This window comes from Eleutherodactylus coqui, chromosome 5 (genome assembly GCF_035609145.1).
Source record: "Eleutherodactylus coqui strain aEleCoq1 chromosome 5, aEleCoq1.hap1, whole genome shotgun sequence".
Taxonomy (NCBI): Eukaryota; Metazoa; Chordata; class Amphibia; order Anura; family Eleutherodactylidae; genus Eleutherodactylus; species Eleutherodactylus coqui.
The window spans coordinates 6,995,197-7,015,173 of NC_089841.1; the positions used below are offsets into that span (position 1 = coordinate 6,995,197).

General features: G+C 52.6%; 2 protein-coding genes across 5 annotated transcripts; one reads left to right on the forward strand and one right to left on the reverse strand.

The window, feature by feature from the left end:
- Positions 1 to 2,170: 2,170 nt before the first annotated feature.
- On the reverse strand, positions 2,171 to 10,928 carry LOC136627279 (zinc finger protein 271-like). 3 transcript variants are annotated; one of them, XM_066602260.1, is made up of 5 exons: positions 10,816 to 10,928; positions 7,103 to 7,241; positions 6,363 to 6,539; positions 6,162 to 6,285; positions 2,171 to 3,993 (listed from the first exon to the last, which is right to left on the reverse strand). In XM_066602260.1, the coding sequence occupies exons 2-5, from the start codon at positions 7,178 to 7,180 to the stop codon at positions 2,384 to 2,386; spliced, it is 1,989 nt and encodes a 662-aa protein (XP_066458357.1). In that variant the 5' UTR covers positions 7,181 to 7,241; positions 10,816 to 10,928; the 3' UTR covers positions 2,171 to 2,383. The 3 variants fall into 3 exon arrangements, with proteins under 3 accessions (XP_066458357.1, XP_066458354.1, XP_066458355.1); XM_066602257.1 differs by lacking the exon at positions 10,816 to 10,928 and adding an exon at positions 10,310 to 10,560; XM_066602258.1 differs by lacking the exon at positions 10,816 to 10,928 and adding an exon at positions 9,900 to 10,126.
- A 34-nt stretch (positions 10,929 to 10,962) lies between these two features.
- LOC136627287 (zinc finger protein ZFP2-like) lies at positions 10,963 to 19,302 on the forward strand. 2 transcript variants are annotated; one of them, XM_066602273.1, is made up of 6 exons: positions 11,310 to 11,327; positions 11,573 to 11,684; positions 13,481 to 13,620; positions 14,186 to 14,362; positions 14,440 to 14,563; positions 16,756 to 19,302. In XM_066602273.1, exons 3-6 carry the CDS (start codon positions 13,543 to 13,545, stop codon positions 18,048 to 18,050), a joined length of 1,674 nt encoding a protein of 557 aa, XP_066458370.1. In that variant the 5' UTR covers positions 11,310 to 11,327; positions 11,573 to 11,684; positions 13,481 to 13,542; the 3' UTR covers positions 18,051 to 19,302. The 2 variants fall into 2 exon arrangements, with proteins under 2 accessions (XP_066458371.1, XP_066458370.1); XM_066602274.1 differs by lacking the exon at positions 11,573 to 11,684 and having other exon boundaries at positions 10,963 to 11,327.
- Positions 19,303 to 19,977: the final 675 nt, after the last annotated feature.

Here is a 19,977-nt window from a genome sequence, read left to right on the forward strand (position 1 = left end):
AAAAACGTAAAATATCTGAATAATTCAGCAATAACGATTCTTACGATCATTTGTGGGAACGATGTATATTCAAAACAGTCCCAGAAATATGCAAATAAGGGAGATGGAACAATACCTCCACAGCACCACCTAGTGGAAGGCAGCATTCCTTCAAATCAATGTTGCAATCAATGCCGAGAGAGCAAGAATGGCCTTTTAAGTCTTCTCCCTCACTGGTCTCCCTAAGGAGAAAAGATAGCGTTTCTGACCTCATGGGAGGCCTCTCACTAGCCAAGCCAAAAACCTACTGCACACCAATGAGGGACAAACACCCGTCTGTGCGTGGAATCTGGCTTGGCATTCAATTCCTAGTTATTGTTACAAGGCTTTTATAAAGGGTTTAACCCTTTCCAATCCAATTTTTTTGCCACGCTCATTTTTCCCAGCTCCAATTTATTTTGTGCGGGAAAGAGGTTGGTGGATTACTTGGAACAGCAACATAGAAAACCACACAAATAAATTACCTAATGATTTTATTAGCACTTTTAGATAAATTAAAAGGTTTTTTATTTATTTTGACTTATAATTTTTTAGCGCGTGATACTTTTTGAAACAAATTGCAGGATGAAGTCCAGGCTTCCTAGTACATGTTTCACAGTAAGGCCGCCTGCAGACGGCCGGGTCGGATCCGGCTGCGAGAATTCGCTGCGAGAATAGATGACCCGAGCATCTGCAGAGAGCAGCGTGGGCACTCACCTCTCCCGCGGCCCCGGCTCTCTCATGTGCCAGCTGCTGGGCAGCCGGCGCATGCACAGAGCGGGGCCGGCGGCCGGCGAGTGACGTTTCTATGCGGGGCTCTGCGAGCCCCACACAGAAATAGATCATGCCGCGATTTGTTTGCCGCGCGGCCAAATCGCGGCCGTCTGCCTAGGATTGCGTTTGTTAACGCAATCCTATGGCAGCTTCCAGGGGCGGAAATTCCGCGGGAAATCCCGCTGCGGAATTTTCGCTCGTGTGCAGGTGCCCTAAAAGGTGGTTTCTCTCCTTCCCACTTTTTCTCATTTCTTTTGCTCACTATTATGTGAATAAGCGAGCTGCAAACAGCACTGAACAGCGCTGGATTCTTCATTTACTGAAAGCCAGATGTTCCTTCTCCGCTGCCCTGTATTTTCCGACATACAGGAGGGGAGAAAGAACATGAGTGCAGTCAGTAAATGAAGAGCCCAGCGCTGATAGTGAATGCCCGAATGTGCTTCCCTCCCCCTCTCTGCTGCCGGAGAACACTCGACACACTTTTATGTGAAGAAGTGAGCTGGAAACAGCACTGGACAGCGCTCCATTTTGCATTTACTGAATGCCCCCCTGTTTCCAGCTCACTTACTGACATAAAAGTGTGTCGGGTGTTCTCCGGCAGCAGAGAGGGGGAGGGAAGCACATTCGGGCATTCACTATCAGCGCTGGGCTCTTCATTTACTGACTGCATTCATGTTCTTTCTCCCCTCCTGTATTGTCGGAGAATACAGGGCAGAGGAGAAGGAACATCTGGCTTTCAGTGAATGAAGAATCCAGCGCTGTTCAGTGCTGTTTGCAGCTCACTTATTCACATAAGTGTGTCGGGTGGCCTCTGTCAGCAGAGCGTGGGAGGAAACAGCATGTCGAGTCTGTCCCGACATCGGAGCTATAGAGGAAAATGATGATGTCCGGGCAGCCCCGACAGTGGATTGGAAAGGGTTTAACATTGATTTGAAGGAATGCTGCTTTCCGGTAGGTGGCGCTGTGGAGGTATTGTTCCATCTCCCTTATTTGCATATTACCCAGAGAGCATGAATGGCCTTTTAAATCTCTTCACTCGCTGCTCTTCCCAAGGAGAAAAGATAGCTGGGTTTGCTGCGCCATTTCTGGGACTGAAACACTGTGTATAATGAAAACAACTTTCCTGAAGATCCCATATTGACAGTCCATGAATTTAATACAAATGTTCCCTTGGGGTGTCTTTATGCACCCCTCCCCCAATGTCACTTCTGGTTTATGATGACAATACAGCTGGACTGCTATAACCAAGACTCTGCTTTACAATCACAATACTTTTCTTGCATGGATCCTGAACACAGCGGATCTCAAGGAAATAGATGTGGAGCATTCAGGAGATTCAGACTCATTGCACCCCAAAATAAGTACTTACTGGCTGGAATGTCTGTGAATGACCTTTATTATGGCTCTTATAAGATTTCTATAGTCCAAACAGGAATATGGTTTCTTGTGTGCGAATTCACTCATGAATTTTCCTGAATATTTACTCAGAAAACATTTTCCACATATCGGAAAAAAAATAAAACTACTTCTCTGATGGCCCCCAAGTCTCTAGTAATATAGCATTATCCTCATTGTGAATCTAAATACTGATTCACCATTGTGTGGCTTCGCTCATGTACAACAAGATGTGATCTGTGGGCATAACATTTCCCACATTCTGAACATGAATACAGTTTCTCTGATGTAAAACAAGAGTGGATTTATCTTTAAAACATTTCCCACACAGTGAACATGAATACGGTTTCTCTCCTGTGTGACTCCTCTGATGTGAAACAAGAGTGGATTTATCTGTAAAACATTTTCCACATTCTGAACAAGAGTATGGCTTCTCGCCCGTGTGGCTTCTCCCATGTTTAATAAGATTTGCTTTGTGGGTAAAACTTTTCCCACACTCTGAACATGAATACGGCTTCTCTCCTGTGTGACTTCTCTGATGTTCAACAAGATTTGATTTATCTGTAAAACTTTTCTCACACAGTGAGCATGAATACGGCTTCAGTCCTGTGTGAATTCTCTCGTGTGTTACCAGCGTTGATTTCTTTACGAAAGATTTCCCACATTCTGAACATGAATAGGGCTTCTGCCCTGTGTGATTTCTCAGATGTATAACAAGAGTTGATTTACTAGTAAAACATTTCCCGCACAATGAGCATGGATAAGGCTTCTCCCCTGTGTGAATTCTCGCATGTGCAACCAGCTCTGATTTCTGGATAAAACATTTTTGACATTCAGGGCATGAATATGGCTTTTCCCCTGTGTGGATTCTCTCATGTCTAACAAGATTTGATTTATCTGTAAAAAATTTCCCACATTCTGAACATGAATATGAATATGGCTTCTCTCCTGTGTGACTTCTTTTATGTGTAACAAGATTTGATTTATCTGTAAAACATTTCCCACATTCTGAACATGAATACGGTTTCTCTCCTGTGTGAATTCTCTCATGTCTAACAAGGTGTGTATGAACTGTAAAGCATTTCCCACATTCTGAGCAGGAGAACGGCTTCTCCCCTGTGTGAAGTCTCTCATGTACAACAAGACTTGATTTCACAGTAAAACATTTCCCACAGATTGAACATGAATACAGCTTCTTTCCTGTGTGACTTCTCTCATGTGTAAGAAGATGTGATTTTTGGTTAAAACATTTACCACATATTGAACATGGATATGGCTTCTCACCCGTGTGACTTCTCTCATGTGTAACTAGCCTTGATTTCTTAGGAAAACATTTCCCACATTCTTCACAGGAATATGCCTTATTTCTCTCATGTCCAACAAGACTTAAATCTTCTGCAAAGTATTGCCCACATTCTAAACTTGAATGCGGTTTCTCTCCTGTGTGGATTCTCTCATGTGTAACCAGATCTGATTTCTGGGTAAACCACTTCCCACATTCTGGACAGAAGTACGGCTTCTCTCTTACATGAATTATTTCGTCTCTTACAAGATCTGAGCTATTGGTGAACGGATTATCACACTGAAACCTTTCGCCCCCTTCCAGACCTGTACTTGGGGTAACAATCGGTGGTCGGTGAGGAGAAGGTTCCATCTGATTATTGGGATTACAGGACAGATCAGTACTGTGAAGTCCTGGATGTACTTCAAGGGTCATGAGGTTTTCTCCTGAGGAGAGCGGTGGGATATCTTCATCCTCTGCTTTATAATTTACCGATGACACAAAGTTTCCCTCCAAGTGATTTTCTGTGAAGATTAAAAACGGATTCTGTGATTTTTTTTCTTGAACCACAAAATAGACAACTTCAGAGCATTCTCAGACTGCAAACACACCGACCGTGTATGATGCAAATTACAGGCGATAGGCAGAAGCAGATCCAGCAGCAAGGAGCAGTGTCAGTCCTTGCTTTAGATTCTTTTTGAATGCATCCCTGGTTTTAGCAATAAGATCTGCCTATAAATTGCCTGTGATTGCAGCCTCGTTATAAGGGATCCCAACCAATCCTTTCCACTAAGAATTCCGGCTGTTCTAGGGGGACAGAAGGTCCTATCCGGTAGGACCATGATCACGGAGTGCTGTCTGTGGCTGGTGGGCTCAGTCTGCCGAGTGACATGACAGGTAGACCGTAGGATGAATGGGGAGCAGGGGGTGGGGGCTGCTGATTTGTGGTTTTACTGCATGGGGGGCGGCGACAAGGGTTTCCTTAACTCATACAATCCCTTTAACTTAAAGTCAGCTCATAAGTCCTTAGATCCACTCCTAGCTGACCTGAGGGAGTGATGGCCCCTACGCCGTGTAACCTGGCTGGGGCCCGCGGGGCGGAGTTGCCGCAGAGTTTCTCAGCAGACTTCCTGCATGTAAATTCCACTTGTATTCTTAAACCCGACACAAAGCAGCAAAGCGGATGAGATTCGCAAAAATCTCGTTCCCCAGCTGTGGACAGTCCCATGTGGACAGGCCTGTGCAAAGGGACATGCGGCACGGAACTCAAATGTGCAACATGTCAACTGCATCGCCGTCTCCACCGCGGCGCTCTGCCCTCTATGGGGAGAGATTACCGCAGCGGAATACAGGCAGAGAAAACACTTCCAACCTGCACCAAATGGCGCGGCGATAAGCAGCCTTTCCACTGTGGAAACCTTGAACCTTTCTGTGCGGTCCCGCTGCGGGCATTCTGCGAGACGTCCCACGGGGCCCGGCCTTAGGGGGACTGATTGCTGGATATTGCAGCCTGGGGCCTCATTTACATCAATGTTGGTGCTGAATTCCTATAGGATAGCGAATACAATAGCGCAGTATGTGGGAGAAGGTCTGTGCTGGGGGCCGGCGTGTGCCGATTAGGGGGAGGACGGAGTTATATACCCAACGGAGACCCTGGACTTGTGGCACTGGAGAATGCATGGAGCCAGTGATCGCCATTCATAGGTCGGGAGGAGTGCTGGGCAGATGGAGAAAGGCGGCCAGTTCAGTTCTCTTCATGTCAAGTTTTAGAAAGTAGAAGGAGGAGAATGAGAAGGATATGGCCGACGGACGGAAGATTTGACTGCCACCGATAGTCATGGACTCTAGAAGCTGTCCTAGGCTAGAGTAAGGGCAGGCTCACACGAGCACCGGGTATTTCCTGGGCATGACAGGGTATCCCGCGCCCGCCGTCTGTATCCCGCGCCCGCCGTCTGTATCCCGCGCCCGCCGTCACTATCCCGCGCCCGCCGTCACTATCCCGCGCCCGCCGTCACTATCCCGCGCCCGCCGTCACTATCCCGCGCCCGCCGTCTGTATCCCGCGCCCGCCGTCTGTATCCCGCGCCCGCCGTCATGCGCAGGCTTGCTGGTTCCATTTGTTCTTTTATTCCCCGCTGTCCCCCAGTGCCGTTATGTATAGACGCCGCACACAATCTACTTGGGTGTGTACAGTGTTTTGCACAACCCCCCAGAGCACAGAGCTCTACTGCACACAACACACAGTAACAGAACACGCCACCATCTTTTTTATGTGCTAGTGTGACTAACAGCAAAACCCAATGTACTTGAATTGCCGCAACGTACCGCACAATACGCGACTCCAATACGCTCATGTAAGCCCGGCCTTATGGCTGGAAGATAGTAGGGGGCACACGGACCAAGCCGGTACTGAGCAGCACTTACAGATCGACCTATCTATCTCTACAGAAGTAGGACATCCCCTCTCGGTCAGGTGAGCTGTAGGCCAATGCTGCCACAAGCGGGCCTCCGTCCCAGTATGCCGCGGGCCGGACACCAGAAGCACTATGCCCATTAGATAAGACTTTCGGTTTACAATGTAAGTAGCGGCATCCAGTGTCTTTCCTAATACTTTATTCGTATATTCCCCGGAGTGCTGTGTGTCTTCAGAGGAAAGGCGAGATAGAGGAAGAAAAGGAGAGCTCTCTTCTCACCCGGTGATGTCAGCGGCTGGTGGTCCTCCATCATGACGTCCTTGTACAGATCCCAGTGTCCTCCTATATACTCCCACTCCTCCATGGAGAAATAGACGGTGACATCCTGACACCTTATAGGAACCTGACAACACAACATACAGTCATCACCCAGACCCCCCTGTTACTGTATAATGTCCCCCACATTCCCCGCAGCGTCACCTCTCCGGTCAGCAGCTCCGTCATCTTCTTGGTGAGCTCTAGGATCTTCTCCTTATTGGTCAGGAGGTGCGGGGGAGGCTCTGTGATGGGGCCCGGGGTCCGGCTCCATCCTCCTGACTCCTGGAGACGGATGATGGGAGTCACAGAGTCCCCGGATGTCTTCACTGCGGTGTAATCCTGTGGATGATGAGACACTCGGGATTATTAGACCATTTTTGCCCCTTTTTTGGTGTATAAATGTAGAAAGTTTTGTTACACATTAAATTTAAACTAAAATTTGCCACTTTTACCATCTTTCACACTTGAGAAAAGTTACAAGAAAAGGGGTGGGGCTTAGTGGACCGACAAATTTTGTATAGTTTAGAAACAGCGCCATATTTGTCCATAGGTGGTCTCTGGTATTGCAGATCTGCTCGAGTCACCTAAAAGGGGATGAGATGCCACACCAGATCCTCAGGAGAGGCCACCAATATCAGATCGGTGGGTCTGCACCCAGCGTACCGGCCATCAGCTGATTAAAGAGGCTGCGGAACCCGAGAGTACGCCGTGGCATCATCACCGTAGACCCGATGCAGCAGCGGTACACAGTCCCATACACCTGAGAGGAAGCGGGCTGCAGGTAGGTCACGTGACGAAGGAATCCAACATCACTGACCAGTAGAATCCGCGGCCCCGACAGGAGCGTCCGGGCGTCTCCAAACAGCCGGCAGAAGAAACACTAGAAACCTAGAGCCGCTCACCTCTCCGGTCAGCAGGTAGATGATCTCCAAGGCGGTGTTCAGTAGGATCTCCGTAATCTCATTCCGCTCCTTGTCCATCCCCGGGGGTAATTCAGGAGGAGAAAACTGGATGATGTGGAGGATCTGGTCCTGTGGGAACCTTTATGAAGAGAGGAGCGGCTGTAATCATACAGGGGACATCATAGGGGACATACAGAAGTCACTTATAGAGCGCCGAGAGATGCAGGTTCTCCATCACCCCATGGATTAGAGGAGGATTCCCATCCACAGGATGCCCCACACATGGCTGACAGATGGGGGTCTCACAGGATGCCCCACACGTGGCTGATAGATGGGGGTCTCACAGGATGCCCCACACGTGGCTGACAGATGGGGGTCTCACAGGATGCCCCACACGTGGCTGACAGATGGGGGTCTCACAGGATGCCCCACACGTGGCTGACAGATGGGGGTCTCACAGGATGCCCCACACGTGGCTGACAGATGGGGGTCTCACAGGATGCCCCGCACGTGGCTGACAGATGGGGGTCTCACAGGATGCCCCGCACGTGGCTGACAGATGGGGGTCTCACAGGATGCCCCGCACGTGGCTGACAGATGGGGGTCTCACAGGACGCCCCGCACATGGCTGACAGATGGGGGTCTCACAGGACGCCGCACACAGGGCTGACAGATGGGGGTCTCACAGGACGCCCCACACATGGCTGACAGATGGGGGTCTCACAGGACGCCCCACACATGGCTGACAGATGGGGGTCTCACAGGATGCCCCACACGTGGCTGACAGATGGGGGTCTCACAGGATGCCCCACACGTGGCTGACAGATGGGGGTCTCACAGGATGCCCCACACGTGGCTGACAGATGGGGGTCTCGCAGGACGCCCCACACGTGGCTGACAGATGGGGGTCTCGCAGGACGCCCCACACGTGGCTGACAGATGGGGGTCTCGCAGGACGCCCCACACGTGGCTGACAGATGGGGGTCTCGCAGGACGCCCGACACGTGGCTGACAGATGGGGGTCTCGCAGGACGCCCGACACGTGGCTGACAGATGGGGGTCTCGCAGGACGCCCCACACGTGGCTGACAGACGGGGGTCCCGCAGGACGCCCCGCCCGTGGCTGACAGACGGGGGTCCCGCAGGACGCCCCGCCCGTGGCTGACAGACGGGGGTCCCGCAGGACGCCCCGCCCGTGGCTGACAGACGGGGGTCCCGCAGGACGCCCCGCCCGTGGCTGACAGACGGGGGTCCCGCAGGACGCCCCGCCCGTGGCTGACAGACGGGGGTCCCGCAGGACGCCCCGCCCGTGGCTGACAGACGGGGGTCCCGCAGGACGCCCCGCCCGTGGCTGACAGACGGGGGTCCCGCAGGACGCCCCGCCCGTGGCTGACAGACGGGGGTCCCGCAGGACGCCCCGCCCGTGGCTGACAGACGGGGGTCCCGCAGGACGCCCCGCCCGTGGCTGACAGACGGGGGTCCCGCAGGACGCCCCGCCCGTGGCTGACAGACGGGGGTCTCACAGGACGCCCCACACATGGCTGACAGATGGGGGTCTCACAAGAACGTGTACTAATGGGGAATGAGGGGTTCCTGACCCGTCCCGCTTGGTGAGGAACGGAGAGAGGGGGCCGCGTATCAGGACTAAGAAATACAATACTAACATATTGGGAGCTGCTGCGATGGTAACGATCTGTATGTGATAGAGTAACATTTGTATCCAGGGCTGCGAACATGGAAAGTTTAAAAAAAAGTTAAGAAACAACTCAGAATGTGACGGGTGTTCATGATTGTGTCCTAAAGAATAGTGATGGTTAATCAGTGAGTGCCGGGCATCCCAGAGCCACGCCAACACTGCAACCCCCTGCCAAAAACTACAAATACTGATATAACATGAGGGATGGCAGGCTGCGGGCCCGTGGACTGATGGTGACGGGGCGTGTTGTGGGGTGGCACGGGGTGACGGGGCGTGTTGTGGGGTGACGTGGCATGGCGTGTTGTGGGGTGACGTGGCGCGGCGTGTTGTGGCGCGGGGTGACGTGGCGCGGGGTGGCGTGGCGCGGGGTGGCGGGGCGTGTTGTGGGGTGGCGCGGGGTGACGGGGCGTGTTGTGGGGTGGCGGGGCGTGTTGTGGGGTGGCACGGGGTGACGGGGCGTGTTGTGGCGCGGGGTGACGTGGCGCGGGGTGGCGTGGCGCGGGGTGGCGGGGCGTGTTGTGGGGTGGCGCGGGGTGACGGGGCGTGTTGTGGGGTGGCGGGGCGTGTTGTGGGGTGGCACGGGGTGACGGGGCGTGTTGTGGGGTGGTGGGGCCTCGGCTATTTCTTTCCTCTCGCGCACAGACGTCCCCTCTCGCGCGCAGACGTCCCCTCTCGCCCGCAGACGTCCCCTCTCGCCCGCAGACGTCCCCTCTCGCCCGCAGACGTCCCCTCTCGCCCGCAGACGTCCCCTCTCGCCCGCAGACGTCCCCTCTCGCACGCAGACGTCCCCTCTCGCACGCAGACGTCCCCTCTCGCACGCAGACGTCCCCTCTCGCACTCAGACGTCCCCTCTCGCACTCAGACGTCCCCTCTCGCACTCAGACGTCCCCTCTCGCACTCAGACGTCCCCTCTTCCGGCTCCACCTGTAGTCGTTCTTCCGTCCTGAAGTACAGAGCGGGCCGGGGGGTGGAGCCACTGCCACAATCCGAGTGCTCACTAGGATCGCAGCAGGTAACACTCAGCAGTCAGCAGGGGGCGCTGATAGGCCAACGACTACATTCACAGCAGGACTAATAGTGCGCCCCATCATCTGTTACTGACCTCGGCAGCCGGAACCACACGGGGATCGAACCGGCGACCTTCAGGCTGTGAGCGGCCCTGACACAGGAGGCTCCGGCAGCAGATGTGATCGCAGCGTCCAGGGCGGAGGGGGGCTGAGCGGACAGGAGGAGAGACCCAATGGGATTGGAGGAAAACTAGAAGCTCCTCCCCCAGCTTAACAGACCCCGCCCACCGGCACCACTGCGGACGGAGAAGGTAAAATGATACGGGGCGGGGGGAGGGGCGCCGGGGGGAGGGGCGCCGGGGGTCGTCCCCTGCGGGGTGGGGTGGCGCCAGGGGTCGTCCCCTGCGGGGTGGGGTGGGGGGGCGCCGGGGGTCGTCCCCCTGCGGGGTGGGGGGAGCGAAGAAGTTTTACAAAATTCCCAGTCCCCAAAATCTTAGTTACAAACCCCAGGGGAGAGGAGAGCGGCGGCCGTGACTACAGGAGGAATGGCGGAGCTGCTGGCTGATAACAGAGAGAACCAGACAGCTCCTCACAGAACACAACAGCAGAGGGAGAGCGGAGACCACGTGACCGAGAGCCGGAAGTCAGCTGTGGAGGTAGTGACTGAAGGACCTGTGCAGAGCTCACCGTCATGTGACCGGTCACGTGAGAGGGAGGGACTAAACTGTGCGCTCCAGCAGTCCCACTACAGGGCGGATCCGCTCGGCAGAGGCTTCCGTGTGACTGCTGCTTGTGCTAAGGAGATAGACTGGAGTCAGGATGTGACGCGGGCGGAGGGGCGGAGACTCTGGGGGCTTCCCAGCAGCTCCATAATCCCCCTCCCATTATTTAACCTGTTAACGACCAGCCGCCACAACTATACAATGGGTGGCCACAAGGGGCGCACTGAGCGAGCTGTGGAGTACATCACTGCATCCTTCCCCCCGCCGCCGCCATGACCTGCTGTAACACCTTCCGCGCGGGAGCCGGTAGCGCCGTTCTGTGGAACCATTGGGGTCTTTCGGTTTTCCTCCTCGCAGTCCCCGAGATGTACCGGTGAAGCGGATGGAACTGATGGGCGGAGTCCACAGCGGTGACCGGGGGAAATGCCGTAACACCCTGATAACAGAGAGTAGCAGCAGCGACCACCAGCCTGCACGAGCTGAAGGACCTGAGGAACGTTCACCGTCATGTGACCGGTCACATGAGTGGGCGTGGCTCCGAGAGGATAATCGGCTTTCAACTAACCTATACTGTATCCTCCACAGTTTAGTCCCTCCCTCTCACGTGACCGGTCACATGACGGTGAGCTCTGCACAGGTCCTTCAGTCACTACCTCCACAGCTGACTTCCGGCTCTCGGTCACGTGGTCTCCGCTCTCCCTCTGCTGTTGTGTTCTGTGAGCTGTCTGGTTCTCTCTGTTATCAGCCAGCAGCTCCTCCATTCCTCCTGTAGTCACGGCCGCCGCTCTCCTCTCCCCTGGGGTTTGTAACAGATTTTGGGGACTGGGAATTTTGTAAAACTTCTTCGCTCCCTCCGCCCCCCCAGGGGACGACCCCTGCCCCCCCCCTCCGCCCCGAGGGGGACGACCCCCGGCGCCCCTCCCCCCGCCCCGTATCATTTTACCTTCTCCGTACGCGGTGGTGCCGGTGGGCGGGGCCTGTTAAGCTGGGGGAGGAGCTTCTAGTTTTCCTCCAATCCCATTGAGTCTCTCCTCCTGTCCGCTCAGCCCCCTCCGCCCTGGACGCTGCGATCACATCTGCTGCCGGAGCCTCCTGTGTCAGGGCCGCTCACAGCCTGAAGGTCGCCGGTTCGATCCCCGTGTGGTTCCGGCTGCCGAGGTCAGTAACAGATGATGGGGCGCACTATTAGTCCTGCTGTGAATGTAGTCGTTGGCCTATCAGCGCCCCCTGCTGAGTGTTACCTGCTGCGATCCTAGTGAGCACTCGGATTGTGGCAGTGGCTCCGCCCCCCGGCCCGCTCTGTACTCCAGGACGGAAGAACGACTACAGGTGGAGCCGGAAGAGGGGACGCCTGCGTGCGAGAGGGGACGTCTGAGTGCGAGAGGGGACGCCTGAGTGCGAGAGGGGACGCCTGAGCGCGAGAGGGGACGCCTGAGCGCGAGAGGGGACGCCTGAGCGCGAGAGGGGACGCCTGCGCGCGAGAGGGGACGCCTGCGCGCGAGAGGGGACGCCTGCGCGCGAGAGGGGACGCCTGCGCGCGAGAGGGGACGCCTGCGCGCGAGAGGAAAGAAATAGCCGAGGCCCCGCCACCCCACAACACGCCCCGTCACCCCGTGCCACCCCACAACACGCCCCGTCACCCCACAACACGCCCTGTCACCATCAGCCCACGGGCCCGCAGCCTGCCATCCCTCATGTTATATCAGTATTTGTAGTTTTGGCAGGGGGTTGCAGTGTTGGCGTGGCTCTGGGATGCCCGGCACTCACTGATTAACCATCACTATTCTTTAGGACACAATCATGAACACCCGTCACATTCTGAGTTGTTTCTTAACTTTTTTTTAAACTTTCCATGTTCCCAGCCCTGGATACAAATGTTACTCTATCACATACAGATCGTTACCATCGCAGCAGCTCCCAATATGTTAGTATTGTATTTCTTAGTCCTGAAACGCGGCCCCCTCTCTCCGTTCCTCACCAAGCGGGACGGGGTCAGGAACCCCTCATTCCCCACTAGTACACGTTCTTGTGAGACCCCCATCTATCAGCCATGTGTGGGGCGTCCTGCGAGACCCCCGTCTGTCAGCCACGTGTGGAGCATCCTGTGAGACCCCCGTCTGTCAGCCACGTGTGGAGCATCCTGTGAGAGCCCCATCTGTCAGCCATGTGTGGGGCATCCTGTGAGACCCCCATCTGTCAGCCATGTGTGGGGCGTCCTGTGAGACCCCCATCTGTCAGCCATGTGTGGGGCGTCCTGTGAGACCCCCATCTGTCAGCCATGTGTGCGGCATCCTGTGAGACCCCCATCTGTCAGCCATGTGTGGGGCATCCTGTGAGACCCCCATCTGTCAGCCATGTGTGGGGCGTCCTGTGAGACCCCCATCTGTCAGCCATGTGTGGGGCATCCTGTGAGACCCCCATATATCAGCCATGTGTGGATCATCCTGTGAGACCCCCATCTGTCAGCATGTGTGGGGCATCCTGTGAGACCCCCATCTATCAGCCATGTGTGGGGCATCCTGTGAGACCCCCATCTATCAGCCATGTGTGGGGCATCCTGTGAGACCCCCATCTGTCAGCCACGTGTGGGGCGTCCTGTGAGACCCCCATCTATCAGCCATGTGTGGGGCATCCTGTGAGACCCCCATCTGTCAGCCACGTGTGGGGCGTCCTGTGAGACCCCCATCTATCAGCCATGTGTGGGGCATCCTGTGAGACCCCCATCTGTCAGCCACGTGTGGGGCGTCCTGTGAGACCCCCATCTATCAGCCATGTGTGGGGCATCCTGTGAGACCCCCATCTGTCAGCCACGTGTGGGGCATCCTGTGGATGGGTATCCTCCTCTAATCCATGGGGTAATGGAGAACCTGCATCTCTCGGCGCTCTATAAGTGACTTCTGTATGTCCCCTATGATGTCCCCTGTATGATTACAGCCGCTCCTCTCTTCATAAAGGTTCCCGCAGGACCAGATCCTCCACATCATCCAGTTTTCTTCTCCTGAATGACCCACCAAGGATGGACAAGGAGCGGAATGAGATTACCGAGATCCTACTGAACACCGCCTTGGAGATCATCTACCTGCTGACCGGAGAGGTGAGCGGCTCTAGGTTTCTAGTGTTTCTTCTGCCGGCTGTTTGGAGACGCCCGGACGCTCCTGTCGGGGCCGCGGATTCTACTGGTCAGTGAGGTTGGATTCCTTCGTCATGTGACCTACCTGCAGCCCGCTTCCTCTCAGGTGTATGGGACTGTGTACCGCTGCTGCATCGGGTCTACGGTGATGATGCCACGGCGTACTCTCGGGTTCCGCAGCCTCTTTAATCAGCTGATGGCCGGTACGCTGGGTGCAGACCCACCGATCTGATATTGGTGGCCTCTCCTGAGGATCTGGTGTGGCATCTCATCCCCTTTTAGGTGACTCGAGCAGATCTGCAATACCAGAGACCACCTATGGACAAATATGGCGCTGTTTCTAAACTATACAAAATTTGTCGGTCCACTAAGCCCCACCCCTTTTCTTGTAACTTTTCTCAAGTGTGAAAGATGGTAAAAGTGGCAAATTTTAGTTTAAATTTAATGTGTAACAAAACTTTCTACATTTATACACCAAAAAAGGGGCAAAAATGGTCTAATAATCCCCTGAGTGTCTCATCATCCACAGGATTACACAGCTGTGAAGACATCCGGGGACTCTGTGACTCCCATCATCCGTCTCCAGGAGTCAGGAGGATGGAGCCGGACCCCGGGCCCCATCACAGACCCTCCCCCGCACCCCCTGACCAATAAGGAGAAGATCCTAGAGCTCACCAAGAAGATGACGGAGCTGCTGACCGGAGAGGTGACGCTGCGGGGAATGTGGGGGACATTATACAGTAACAGGAGGGTCGGGGTGATGACTGTATGTTGTGTTGTCAGGTTCCTATAAGGTGTCAGGATGTCACCGTCTATTTCTCCATGGAGGAGTGGGAGTATATAGGAGGACACCAGGATCTGTACAAGGATGCCATGATGGAGGACCACCTGCCCCTCACATCACCGGGTGAGAAGACAGCTCTCCTTTTCTTGATCTATCTCGCCTTTCCTCTGAAGACACACAGCACTCCGGGGAATATACGAATAAAGTATTAGGAAAGACACTGGATGCCGCTACTTACATTGTAAACCGAAAGTCTTATCTAATGGGCATAGTGCTTCTGGTGTCCGGCCCGCGGCATACTGGGACGGAGGCCCGCTTGTGGCAGCATTGGCCTACAGCTCACCTGACCGAGAGAGGATGTCCTACTTCTGTAGAGATAGATGGGTCGATCTGTAAGTGCTGCTCAGTACCGGCTTGGTCCGTGTGCCCCCTACTATCTTCCAGCCATAAGGCCGGGCTTACATGAGCGTATTGGAGTCGCGTATTGTGCGGTACGTTGCGGCAATTCAAGTACATTGGTTTTTGCTGTTAGTCACACTAGCACATAAAAAAGCTGGTGGCGTGTTCTGTTACTGTGTGTTGTGTGCAGTAGAGCTCTGGGCTCTGGGGGGTTGTGCAGAACACTGTACACACCCAAGTAGATTGTGTGCGGCGTCTATACATAACGTCACTAAGGGACAGCGGGGAATAAAAGAACAAATGGAACCAGCAAGCCTGCGCATGACGGCGGGCGCGGGGGATAGTGACGGCGGGCGCGGGGGATAGTGACGGCGGGCGCGGGATAGTGACGGCGGGCGCGGGATAGTGACGGCGGGCGCGGGATAGTGACGGCGGGCGCGGGATAGTGACGGCGGGCGCGGGATAGTGACGGCGGGCGCGGGATAGTGACGGCGGGCGCGGGATAGTGACGGCGGGCGCGGGATACCCTGTCATGCCCAGGAAATACCCGGTGCTCGTGTGAGCCTGCCCTAACTCTAGCCTAGGACAGCTTCTAGAGTCCATGACTATCGGTGGCAGTCAAATCTTCCGTCTGTCGGCCATATCCTTCTCATTCTCCTGCTTCCTTCTAAAACTTGACATGAAGAGAACTGAACTGGCCACCTTTCTCCATCTGCCCAGCACTCCTCCCGACCTATGAATGGCGATCACTGGCTCCATGCATTCCCCAGTGCCACAAGTCCACGGTCTCCGTTGGGCATATAACTCCGTCCTCCCCCTAATCGGCACACGCCGGCCCCCAGCACAGACCTTCCCCCGCATACTGCACTATTGTATTCGCTATCCTATAGGAATTCAGCACCAACATTGATGTAAATGAGGCCCCAGGCTGCAATATCCAGCAATCAGTCCCCCTAAGGCCGGGGCCCCGTGGGACGTCTCGCAGAATGCCCGCAGCGGGACCGCACAGAAAGGTTCAAGGTTTCCACAGTGGAAAGGCTGCTTATAGCCGCGCCATTTGGTGCAGGTTGGAAGTGTTTCTCTGCCTGTATTCCGCTGCGGTAATCTCTCCCCATAGAGGGCAGAGCGCCGCGGTGGAGACGGCGATGCAGTTGACATGTTGCACATTTGAATTCCGTGCCGCATGTCCCTTTGCACAGGCCTGTCCGCATGGGACTGTCCACAGCTGGGGAACGAGATTTTTGCGAATCTCATCCGCTTTGCCGCTTTGTGTCGGGTTTAAGAATACAAGTGGAATTTCCGTGCAGAAAGTCTGCTGAGAAACTCTGCGGCAACTCCGCCCCGCGGGCCCCAGCCAGGTTACACGGCGTAGGGGCCATCACTCCCTCAGGTCAGCTAGGAGTGTATCTAAGGACTTATGAGCTGACTTTAAGTTAAAGGGATTGTATGAGTTAAGGAAACCCTTGTCGCCGGCCCCCCATGCAGTAAAACCACAAATCAGCAGCCCCCACCCCCTGCTCCCCATTCATCCTACGGTCTACCTGTCATGTCACTCGGCAGACTGAGCCCACCAGCCACAGACAGCACTCCGTGATCATGGTCCTACCGGATAGGACCTTCTGTCCCCCTAGAACAGCCGGAATTCTTAGTGGAAAGGATTGGTTGGGATCCCTTATAACGAGGCTGCAATCACACAGGCAATTTATAGGCAGATCTTATTGCTAAAACCAGGGATGGATTCAAAAAGAATCTAAAGCAAGGACTGACACTGCTCCTTCCTGCTGGATCTGCTTCTGCCTATCGCATGTAATTTGCATCATACACGGTCGGTGTGTTTGCAGTCTGAGAATGCTCTGAAGTTGTCTATTTTGTGGTTCGAGAAAAAAAATCACAGAATCCATTTTTAATCTTCACAGAAAATCACTTGGAGGGAAACTTTGTGTCATCGGTAAATTATAAAGTAGAGGATGAAGATATCCCACCGCTCTCCTCAGGAGAAAACCTCATGACCCTTGAAGTACATCCAGGACTTCACAGCACTGATCTGTCCTGTAATCCCAATAATCAGATGGAACCTTCTCCTCACCGACCACCGATTGTTACCCCAAGTACAGGTCTGGAAGGGGGCGAAAGGTTTCAGTGTGATAATCCGTTCACCAATAGCTCAGATCTTGTAAGAGACAAAATAATTCATGTAAGAGAGAAGCCGTACTTCTGTTCAGAATGTGGGAAGTGGTTTACCCAGAAATCAGATCTGGTTACACATGAAAGAATCCACACAGGAGAGAAGCCGTATTCAAGTTTAGAATGTGGGCAATACTTTGCAGAAGATTTAAGTCTTGTTAGACATGAGAGAAGTCACACAGGAAATAAGGCATATTCCTGTAAGGAATGTGGGAAATGTTTTCCTAAGAAATCAAGGCTAGTTAGACATGAGAGAAGTCACACGGGTGAGAAGCCATATCCATGTTCAATATGTGGTAAATGTTTTACTGTGAAATCAAGTCTTGTTGTACATGAGAGACTTCACACAGGAGAGAAGCCGTTCTCCTGCTCAGAATGTGGAAAATGCTTTACAATTCATACACATCTTGTTAGACATGAGAGAATTCACACAGGAGAGAAACCGTATTCATGTTCAGAATGTGGGAAATGTTTTACAGATAAATCAACTCTTGTTAAACATGAAAGAAGTCACACAGGAAAGAAGCCGTATCCATATTCATATTCATGTTCAGAATGTGGGAAATTTTTTACAGATAAATCAAATCTTGTTAGACATAAGAGAATCCACACAGGAGAGAAGCCATATTCATGCCCTGAATGTCAAAAATGTTTTATCCAGAAATCAGAGCTGGTTGCACATCAGAGAATTCACACAGGGGAGAAGCCGTATTCATGTTCAGAATGTGAGAAAAGTTTTACCCACAAAGCAAATCTTATTAAACATGGGAGAAGAAGACACACGGACGAGAAGCCATACTCTTGTTCAGAATGTGGAAAATGTTTTACAGATAAATCCACTCTTGTTTCACATCAGAGAAGTCACACAGGAGAGAAACCGTATTCATGTTCACTGTGTGGGAAATGTTTTAAAGATAAATCCACTCTTGTTTCACATCAGAGAAACTGTATTCATGTTCAGAATGTGGGAAATGTTATGCCCACAGATCACATCTTGTTGTACATGAGAGAAGCCACACAGTGGTGAATCTGTATTTAGATTCACAATGAGGATAATGCTATATTACTAGAGACTTGGGGGCCATCAGAGAAGTAGTTTTATTTTTTTTCCGATATGTGGAAAATGTTTTCTGAGTAAATATTCAGGAAAATTCATTAGTGAATTCGCACACAAGAAACCATATTCCTGTTTGGACTATAGAAATCTTATAAGAGCCATAATAAGGGTTATTCACGGACATTCCAGCCAGTAAGTACTTATTTTGGGGTGCAATGAGTCTGAATCTCCTGAATGCTCCACATCTATGTCCTTGAGATCCGCTGTGTTCAGGATCCATGCAAGAAAAGTATTGTGATTGTAAAGCAGAGTCTTGGTTATAGCAGTCCAGCTGTATTGTCATCATAAACCAGAAGCAAGTGACATTGGGGGAGGGGTGCATAAAGACACCCCAAGGGAACATTTGTATTAAATTCATGGACTGTCAATATGGGATCTTCAGGAAAGTTGTTTCATTATACACAGTGTTTCAGTCCCAGAAATGGCGCAGCAAACCCAGCGATCTTTCCTCCTTGGGAAGAGCAGTGAGTGAAGAGATTTAAAAGGCCATTCATGCTCCCCTGGGTAATATGCAAATAAGGGAGATGGGACAATACCTCCACAGCGCCACCTACCGGAAAGCAGCATTCCTTCAAATCAATGTTAGACTCTTTATAAAAGCCTTGTAACAATAACTAGGAATTGAAAGCCAAGCCAGATTCCACGCACAGACGGGAGTTTGTCCCTCATTGGTGTGCAGTAGGTTTTTGGCTTGGCTAGTGAGAGGCCTCCCATGAGGTCAGAAACGCTATCTTTTCTCCTTAGGGAGAGCAGTGAGTGGGAAGACTTAAAAGGCCATTCATGCTCTCTCGGCATTGATTGCAACATTGATTTGAAGGAATGCTGCCTTCCACTAGGTGGTGCTGTGGAGGTATTGTTCCATCTCCCTTATTTGCATATTTCTGGGACTGTTTTGAATATACATCGTTCCCACAAATGATCGTAAGAATCGTTATTACTGAATTATTCAGATATTTTACACTTTTTAGTCCTTTTATTGACAACTTAGTAACGTAAAAGACCGTATGTATACCCCCCATGGCACTCGAAACACACTTCTGCTTGCTGGGATGTGGGTGCGGGACAGAGATCTGAGGGAAAGCGACTACCAGTCAATCGGCTCACCTAGTTTCATTGGACAATGTGTTCCAAGGTTTTCATATCTGTTGAAACAATTCTTTAAAATCAGGCTGCTCCCATTGTGTGTAACACCGCTCCTGAGGCGTCAGGCCCGCTATAAACAGATCCACCTTCTGGGTTCTGCCCACCAGCTAGTTTCTGGTGATAATTGACTTAACTGCATAGTAACCGGGTATGCTAGGCTGAAAAAGGCATAGGTCCATCCACTTCAGCCTATTACACCCCCCTCCCCTCCCCCAGCCCATGTTGATTCAGAAGAAGCAAAAAGAAAAAACCCCAGTGAGGAAGAAGCCAATTTTCCCCATTTCAGGTGAAAAAAATCCTTCCCGATTTCAGTCTGGCAATCAGAATAATCCCCGCATCACCGACCCTGCTGAAGGTGTTGATTATTCCATATAACATTTTATCACTCAAGACCTCCAGTACCCTCCTGAACTCTTATCGAATCTGTCATTGATCCACAGTCTCACTGCGCTTAGAGGAAAGAAGCCCCTTCTATGTCGGTGAAGAAACCTTCTATCCTCTAGATGTAAAGGGCGCCCCCTGGTTACAGTCAATGGGTATAAATAGATGATGGCAGAGATCTCTGTACTGACCCCTGATATATTATACATAGTTATTAGAGCACTCCCTTGTTACAGTCCTGGGTATTATAGATGATGGGAGAGATCTCTGTACTGACCCCTGATATATCTATACATAGTTATTAGAGCGCCTC